General features: G+C 46.6%; 1 protein-coding gene across 2 annotated transcripts; it reads right to left on the reverse strand.

Annotated features, from left to right (window-relative positions):
- Positions 1-948: 948 nt before the first annotated feature.
- On the reverse strand, positions 949-7,669 carry LOC109768823 (uncharacterized). Of its 2 annotated transcripts, none has more exons than XM_020327548.4 (3): positions 7,355-7,669; positions 2,187-2,754; positions 949-2,025 (listed from the first exon to the last, which is right to left on the reverse strand). In XM_020327548.4, the coding sequence occupies exons 2-3, from the start codon at positions 2,736-2,738 to the stop codon at positions 1,171-1,173; spliced, it is 1,407 nt and encodes a 468-aa protein (XP_020183137.1). In that variant the 5' UTR covers positions 2,739-2,754; positions 7,355-7,669; the 3' UTR covers positions 949-1,170. The 2 variants fall into 2 exon arrangements, with proteins under 2 accessions (XP_020183137.1, XP_020183136.1); XM_020327547.4 differs by having other exon boundaries at positions 2,187-2,759; positions 7,355-7,668.
- Between the last annotated feature and the right edge of the window lie 1,304 nt (positions 7,670-8,973).

An 8,973-nucleotide genomic window follows, 5' to 3' on the forward strand; every position in this document is an offset into this window, starting at 1 on the left:
CCATATATGCTCTGGTCTACTGCAGTTCCCATGATTTCAAAACTTTAGGAGTTACCGCCCACTAACACTAGGCAGTTGCCATGTAGCACTAAAAAAGGCATGGCGAAAAAACATGTTCGGGTAAAAAGAGAGAGTTGTCATGTGCTCACAAGCACACTAGGGCAGTTGCCATGTAAAAGAAAGAGTCGTCATCTGCTTACGTGCACACTAGGGCAGTTGCCATGTACCATGCAAAAACACATGGCAACTCGGGTAAAAGAGAGTTGCCATCTGCTTACAAGCAAAGCTAGGGCAGTTGCCATGTACCCTGCAGAAACACATGGCAACTGCCAGCTTTGGGTGTGGGCAAGTAGACGGGCGTGTGGGCAAAGCTGCGTGCGTGAAAACGGCCACACACACCAGCCCCCCGTGTGATGAAAAAGAACGTTTGGGCGACCGGATGAATGCCCACACACCAGCTTAATCCTATGTGGCACACAAAAACTGTTAGAACGCGCCAAGATTCGTATAGAATTGATTGGGCGCAGACGCCCACGTCAGTGTTTACGTTGCTCTTATTACTCTTGCCGTTTGACCGGCGTTTCTCAAGACGCAGGTGATCACGTCCCAATCTTGGTCCTGGGGGCGCACTGACGCCTCCCGTCTTGTGCGCGCACGGCCCACGGCTCCCAGTTTGGCGCGTGTGCTGATGCGCACGCGCAGCGGCTTAAAACCGGAGTGTGTCGGTGCTTGGTTTGTTGCTTTACCTATCTACTATCTCCGTTCCTAAGATTCCGCTATGAACCACATACGAATGTATATAGGTGTATTTTAGAGTATAGATTCATTCATTTTTGCCCCACAGCCACAGGATTCAGACCCAACCATCTGTGTAGCATTATTAGTTGAGGCTTCCTTGCTCAAATCGCTTTCCAATATGAGCTAGCCGGGCTGTGTTTCGATGTTACGTCGCAGCAAAATTCCACGCATTTCTGAAATTTCATGAGCTGATTCTATCCTATATTGTATCTACTTTCAGATTGACCGTAAAAAAAGAGCATCTAGTCTCAGAGTGCATTCCTTGGATACATCAAGCAAGATCCTGAACAATCACCACTGTATCTGCACCCAGATTGCTTCCACCTACTGATGCTGTGTCATATATAACCGTCGCCATGCCCATGGTAGGATTCAGGCATAACTCTTCCTCCAACCTTCAGGGAGCCGCCATTTCCTGTGCCAGTAAATCGACACCCTCGACCACGACGGGAACCCGAAACTGTAGTCCAACGCCTCGTCCGCCAAACCTCCGATGGACAAGGGCAGCCAGACATACCGGGAGTCGCGCAAATCCGACGGGTTCCACCTGTCTGCCATGAAGATGAACGTGCCGGGCAAGCCAGGGAGGGGGAGCACGAATGTGCTCTGAGACAGGAACGTTGTCAGCCGGAGGAAGTGGTTGCCTCCGACGCACGGGTTCCCTAGCGTCTCCCATGGCCCCATGATCTTGTGTGTGGCGTGTGCCAGTGCTGGATTCGGAGCCCAACCCGAGCACCGTGAGGTGATCATGTAGTAGGTTCCTCTGAGCTTGAACACGGCAGGAGCCTCCCTGAACCGTCTCACCAATATCCTCCTCATCGCCGATGTGACGTTAAGATAATCATTTGTCAATGGACTGACATGAAGCACGGTGTTGCCGCGAGAAGCGTAGAAGAGGTAGGCCATGCCGTCGTCGTCTTTGAAGATCGTCATGTCCCTGCTATCAAATCCATGTGGCCGGAAACTGTAGAGGTAGCTGAAAGGCCCTGTGGGAGATCTGCTGACGGCCACGCCGACGGATGCTTTAGTGTAGTTGCCGTCGTCGACGTGCATCCACATGACATACTGCCGAGTACGGTCGTTATATATCACCTTAGGCCTCTCAAGAACCTTTGATATATGAAGGTCGTGTGTGATATTAGTACGCTCTCCAGGAAGCACGATTCCTTCGTGAGTCCATGACCATAGGTCCTTCGAGGAGTAGCAGCTTACCCCTATAATGTCTATCTGAAAAATTGAAAACAAAAGCAAGTGTCAGTGCACAACCAACTAAGCAGCAACCAATCACGAACAAACAACAGGTAATAAAAACCAGAGTCACATCAGAACAGGTTGTTGGAAAAAAGAGACCGCTTAAGGCAGATGTTTTATTAGAAATTTGTACTGACCCGTTGTGCCCCTTCAGGGTGAATTTGATAGGTTGGCCCATCTTTGTTCTCTCCGTACCAATAATATGTCGCGGTATTCTGATCATACAGAATCCCACCACCATGGGCTTGAATGGCATTTCCATCGGTGTCCAGCCACACCCTACCGGGATAAAAGTACATGCTATCATTTCTGCCTTTTGTTGGGTTCACAGCAGTTGTTTCACCAGGAAAGAACATGTCGTGTAATGCTGAGGACCCATCCAGATATTCATCGATGATCTTTGAAGCCTTGGTAGATCCCCGACGTTTGACTGCACGTTTCACTGCACGAGGATTCACCTTATGAGGAGGTGGCAACCGAAAGTGCTCTTCCTCAACCTCTTCCAATTCTCTGGTGGCAGGCAGATGGCTGGAATAGCTATGGGCATGCCCAGTTTTTACTTGATGGCTGATGAAAAATAGGCAGACAATGAGGGTGCATCCCACCAAGCCTATTACAATAAAAGACAAGGAAGATCCGCATCCAGCATCGAAGTTGAGAATAGATGGTTTCCGCTGCGTATTCCTCATCTTCGATCTCCCTCTACTAACCTTCATAAGAAAGTTGCAGTAATAAATCCACCATGCTTTACATCCATGTAAAATGTTGAAACAGATTTAACCATGGAGAGCAAAGAAATAAATAAGTAAAACAACTAATATCCTATGTATCGGACAGAATAATCATGGATCAATGCGGATCAAATGAGCGAAGAAGGTCCAACTTAATCATATAGATACCCTTATTCGGCAAGATATTCATGATGAAATATTAGCCAAACTTTAAAAATCAAGAAAAAATTGAGCAAGCAAGAATCTGATCAACCAATTTTATCTAGCACAGATTAAAGGAAAGAATGATCACATTAGTAACGTGTAAGGTTCTAATAGAGAACTATGCTGGGGCGCAGACATGCAGCAATGGGCATAGCTAATTGCTACCTTATTTGAAGTGTGACCCCAAATGTCAGAAAATGATTAGCTTGAAATAAATTAATAAAATCGTAGAATTTTTTTAAACTGCCGAAGTGCCGAATTGATTCAATGCACCTAGTCATTAGCACTCAATTATGCCTTCAAATAGAAAGATGGTCTTGGTAGGTTTGTTTTGACACGATAGTAGCATTTCTCACTCGCATATTGTCATGGGCCTAACTATCACGTTTACTACAACAACAACAACAACAACAACAACAACAAAGCCTTTAGTCCCAAGCAAGTTGGGGTAGGCTAGAGGTGAAACCCATAAGATCCCGCAACCAACTCATGGCTCTGGCACATGGATAGCAAGCTTCCACGCACCCCTGTCCATAGCTAGCTCTTTGGTGATACTCCAATCCTTCAGGTCTCTCTTAACGGACTCCTCCCATGTCAAATTCGGTCTACCCCGCCCTCTCTTGACATTCTCCGCACGCTTTAGCCGTCCGCTATGCACTGGAGCTTCTGGAGGCCTGCGCTGAATATGCCCAAACCATCTCAGACGATGTTGGACAAGCTTCTCTTCAATTGGTGCTACCCCAACTCTATCTCGTATATCATCATTCCGGACTCGATCCTTCCTCGTGTGGCCACACATCCATCTCAACGTACGCATCTCCGCCACACCTAACTGTTGAACATGTCGCCTTTTGTGGCACTCTCTTGTCACAGAGAATGCCAGAATCTTGGCGCCACTTCATCCATCCGGCTTTGATCCGATGGTTCACATCTTCATCAATACCCCCATCCTCCTGCAGCATTGACCCCAAATACCGAAAGGTGTCCTTCTGAGGTACCACCTGACCATCAAGGCTAACCTCCTCCTCCTCACACCTAGTAGTACTGAAACCGCACATCATGTACTCGGTTTTAGTCCTACTAAGCCTAAACCCTTTCGATTCCAAGGTTTGTCTCCATAATTCTAACTTCCTATTTACCCCCGCCCGACTATCGTCAACTAGCACCACATCATCCGCAAAGAGCATACACCATGGGATATCTCCTTGTATATCCCTTGTGACCTCATCCATCACCAATGCAAAAAGATAAGGGCTCAAAGCTGACCCCTCATGCAGCCCTATCTTAATCGGGAAGTCATCAGTGTCGACATCACTTGTTCGAACACTTGTCACAACATTATCGTACATGTCCTTGATGAGGGTAATGTACTTTGCTGGGACTTTGTGTTTCTCCAAGGCCCACCACATGACATTCCGCGGTATCTTATCATAGGCCTTCTCCAAGACAATGAACACCATATGCAAGTCCTTCTTTTGCTCCCTATATCTCTCCATAAGCTGTCGTACCAAGAAAATGGCTTCCATGGTCGACCTCCCAGGCATGAAACCAAACTGGTTTTTGGTCACGCTTGTCATTCTTCTTAAGCGGTGCTCAATGACTCTCTCCCATAGCTTCATTGTATGGCTCATCAGCTTAATTCCACGGTAGTACAACTCTGAACACCCCCCTTGTTCTTGAAGATTGGTACTAATATACTCCGTCTCCATTCTTCTGGCATCTTGTTTGCCCGAAAAATGAGGTTGAAAAGCTTGGTTAGCCATACTATCGCTATGTCCCCGAGACCTTTCCACACCTCAATGGGGATACAATCCGGGCCCATCGCCTTGCCTCCCTTCATCCTTTTTAAAGCCTTCTTGACCTCAGACTCCTGGATTCGACGCACAAAACGCATGCTGGTCTCATCAAAGGAGTCGTCCAGTTCAATGGTAGAACTTTCATTCTCCCCATTGAACAGCTTGTCGAAGTACTCCCGCCATCTATGCTTAATCTCCTCGTCCTTCACCAAGAGTTGGCCTGCTCCGTCCTTGATGCATTTGACTTGGCCAATATCCCTCGTCTTCCTTTCTCAGATCTTGGCCATCTTATAGATGTCCCTTTCGCCTTCCTTCGTGCCTAACCGTTGGTAGAGGTCCTCATACGCCCGACCCCTTGCTTCACCAACAGCTCGCTTTGCGGCCTTCTTCGCCATCTTGTACTTCTCTACGTTGTGTGCACTCCTATCCAGGTATAGGCGTCTGAAGCAATCTTTCTTCTCTTTAATCGCCTTCTGGACATCATCATTCCACCACCAGGTATCCTTATCTCCGCTTCTCCTTCCCCTGGACACTCCAAACTCCTCTGAGGCCACCTTACGAATGCAAGTCGCCATCTTCATCCACACATTGTCCGCATCCCCTCCTTCCTCCCAAGGGCCCTCCTTAATGACCCTCTCCTTGAACGCCTGAGCTACCTCCCCCTTGAGCTTCCACCACTTCGTTCTAGCGACTTTGGCCCGCTTATCCCGCTGGACACGAATCCGAAAGCGGAAGTCAGCAACCACCAGCTTATGCTGGGGTACAACACTCTCTCCAGGTATCACCTTAGAGTCTAGGCACGCACGCCTATCTTCTCTTCTCGAGAGGATGAAATCAATCTGGCTAGAGTGTTGCCACTACTAAAAGTCACCAGATGTGATTCTCTCTTTCTAAAGAGGGTGTTGGCTACAATCATGTTGTAGGCTAGAGCAAAGCTTAAGAAATCTTCTCCTTCTTGATTCCTGATGCCATAGCCAAAGCCCCCATGCGCCCCTTCAAAACCTGTGTTAGATGTACCCACATGGCCATTGAGGTCTCATATGAAGAGCTTCTCACCAATCGGTACACTCCTAACCATGTCTTCCAGGCCTTCCTAGAACTCCCTCTTGGTGTTCTCATTGTGGCCTACTTGCGGGCCATACGCGCTGATAACATTGAGAACCAAGTCCTCAACTACCAGCTTGACCAGGATAATCCAGTCCCCACGTCTCTTGACGTCTACCACTCCATACTTGAGGCTCTTGTTGATCAAGATGCCTACGCCATTTCTGTTTGCAGCCGTCCCCGTGTACCATAGCTTGAAGCTGGTATCCTCCACCTCCTTCGCCTTCTGTCCTCTCCATTTGGTTTCTTGGACGCAAAGGATATCAACACCTCTCCTCACCGCTGCATCAACTAGCTCCCGAAGCTTCCCTGTCAGAGACCCTACGTTCCAGCTACCTAAGCGAATCCTCCTAGGCTCGGCTAGCTTCCTTACCCTTTGCACTCGTCGAGTCAAATGCGAAGACCCTTGCTCATTTTCCACTACATCCGGGCGCCGATGTAGCGCGCCACTAAGGATGCGACGACCCGATCCTCGCTCACTTGCCACCGTATCCGGATCAAGATACGGCGCGCCACCTGGGGGGTGACGGCCCGGCCCTTGCCCATTTTCCACCACACCCGGGTTCCGATGTGGCGCGTTGCTGAGAGGGTTACGCCCCAACGAAAATCTTTTGGGTTTCATCTCCATAAAAGTGGCTGAGTTTTTACGTTGGCTCGCCAAGCCTATCACAACCCTCCTCCTTTACCCGGGCTTGGGACCGGCTATGTTGAGACAACATAGGCAGAGTTCCTAACTATCACGTTTACTCTCTCAAAAAAAAAATTACACTTCAAACCTGTAGAAATGGAAGCAAGAGAAGAGAACAGCATGCACAGGTATCAGCATTGTTCAGAGGCAACTAATTGTTAGATTCTTTAAGCACCACGCAACTTAGGTTCAGGATTTAATGCACTGTAAAGTCATGAACAGACAAACATATGCAAATTCGTCGGCGCTGCATACTCAGTGATATAAAATGAAAGAAATTAACATAAAGACGTTGAAATCATGAACCTATAGTATTAAGCATTAAGCAACCCATTATTTCCTGTAATTTCGTTATATGGTTATCTGCAACGAATGTTCTGACTGATGCAATAAAAGATTCAGAACTAACCGATCTGTTCCCGTTGAACGTTTTTTACTGTTCAATTACAAACTGAACTAAGCAATTCCTCGCAGATGCTTCAGCGCACAATTCAGAGCTACACCCTCAAATTGGCCAACCGAAGTTACCCAACTATGCTTTCAGTCAATGCAGCTGGACGGTAGTCGTACTGCTGCTGCTGCTGGTAGTCCCCAAAGGCAAAAAAAGTGACAACTACCACTGAACCGCAGTTACGGAGCAACAGGGATTGTTCAGGCGGTCCGTCGAAGTACCCCCAATCCCGCTCGATCGATCCAGATCGAGGTTCGAATTCGCTCCCCTGATTTCGCTGCACGATTCGCTACAGCCTACAGGCACAAAACAGGAAGTGCGTGGTACGTACCGCGGATACGGCCGCTGGCATGGTCCTCGGCGCCGCTACTCGACCATGTCACCGCCGTCGCCCGCTCTGAATCATCGTCTCGCGGCCGTGCCGCCAATGGTGTCGTCGTCGGGGGAAGGCGGCTCAGGGGAGATGCAAGAGGGGGCCGCTGGGCGTGTTGGGAAAGGCGGGCGGCGGCGTGTTGGGAAAGGCGGGCGGCGGCGAGATGGAGCTTGGAAGGAGCACGGTGGATGCCTGGAGGGCGAGCCGGTGGGAGGGTGGAGAGGAGGAGACGCCTGAAGTCGTGACACGCGATGTTAGGTAGGAAATCAGACCGACTAGCTGCCCACTCAGCTCGGAGCAAGGAAAATGAACTGGAGCATGCGCAGTTTTTTTTTAAGATGATCCTGAATTAATATGAGCCGTTAACTCTTCATGATCCGGTTACGAAATTCAAATATGCTATCACATGGTTTGTACCGTAAAACCGTGGGATTTTCAAAAATTAAGAAAAGTTACACTTCAGGATGTAATATACACAAGTATCTCAAAAAAAGTACACATACATGTTATATACTCCCTCCGTTCTAATATAAGAATATTTTTTACACTAATGGTCCCTCCGTCCATAATATAAGAGCGTTTTTGACACTACAGAAAATAGTACTTTAATTTGAACGGACATGGTACATACTCCCTCCGTAATCTGATTCCCCATCGCCCCTGCAGAAGTGTGCATCGTGTGATATGCTGGCCAGGTTGGTGTTGGTAGTAGCTTTTGATATAGTCTGGCGTGTGTAAGACTTGTCCTTTCCAATAATGAAAATCGGAGAGAAAACTCTCTTTATAAAAAAAAAGAAAGAACATACTCCCTTCATCCCATAATCTAAGATTTTCTTTAACACTACACTATTGTCAAAAAACGTCTTACTTTATGGGACGAAGGAGTAGTATAAAGTCTTTATTTTTAGCAGAAAGAAATATCTTATTGGAAAGAGAAATCAATCTATCAAATATGTTTTCTATTTTTATTTTTTTTGTATACTTACCATATTATAGTCCAAATTGCCCTCGATGAATCGATGGCTAAAATATCAAGGGCTAGGATATCTTACATCATAGAAGGTAAGAAAGGCCATCTTAAATTTTCTCACACTTAACTTGGAGTACTCCTTCTGATCCATATTTACTTGTCGCTACTTAGTATAAAGTTACTTTGTACTAAACCAACTTTTATACTAAACCAGCGACAAGTAATATGGATCCGAGAAGTAAGAAAAGCAAATCAAGGAATATGACGCATTACTTAGGTACTTATTATTTTGCTCCGTATGTTGATTGTGTACTTTTGCTAATTTTCAGTTGGTTGGAAAATTTTAAATTCAGAGTCGCCTAAAATTACATTATTTGAAGATGTAAAACTTCAGCAAAACATAGGTGCAATTTTATCTTGTATATGCCTGAGAAAAGGATGGTGGATGTTAATCCAAATGCTTAGAAGATTGGCCAAGGTCTTACACGAGAATCATGAAATTTATGAACACAAAAATAATTCATGAGATGTTCTAACTTTATTTTTCTGAATCGGATGTATATAGACGCGTTTTAATTTTTGTTCACTTATTTTAGTCCGTATATAG

The sequence above is a fragment of the Aegilops tauschii genome, chromosome 3 (assembly GCF_002575655.3).
Source record: "Aegilops tauschii subsp. strangulata cultivar AL8/78 chromosome 3, Aet v6.0, whole genome shotgun sequence".
NCBI lineage: Eukaryota > Viridiplantae > Streptophyta > Magnoliopsida > Poales > Poaceae > Aegilops > Aegilops tauschii.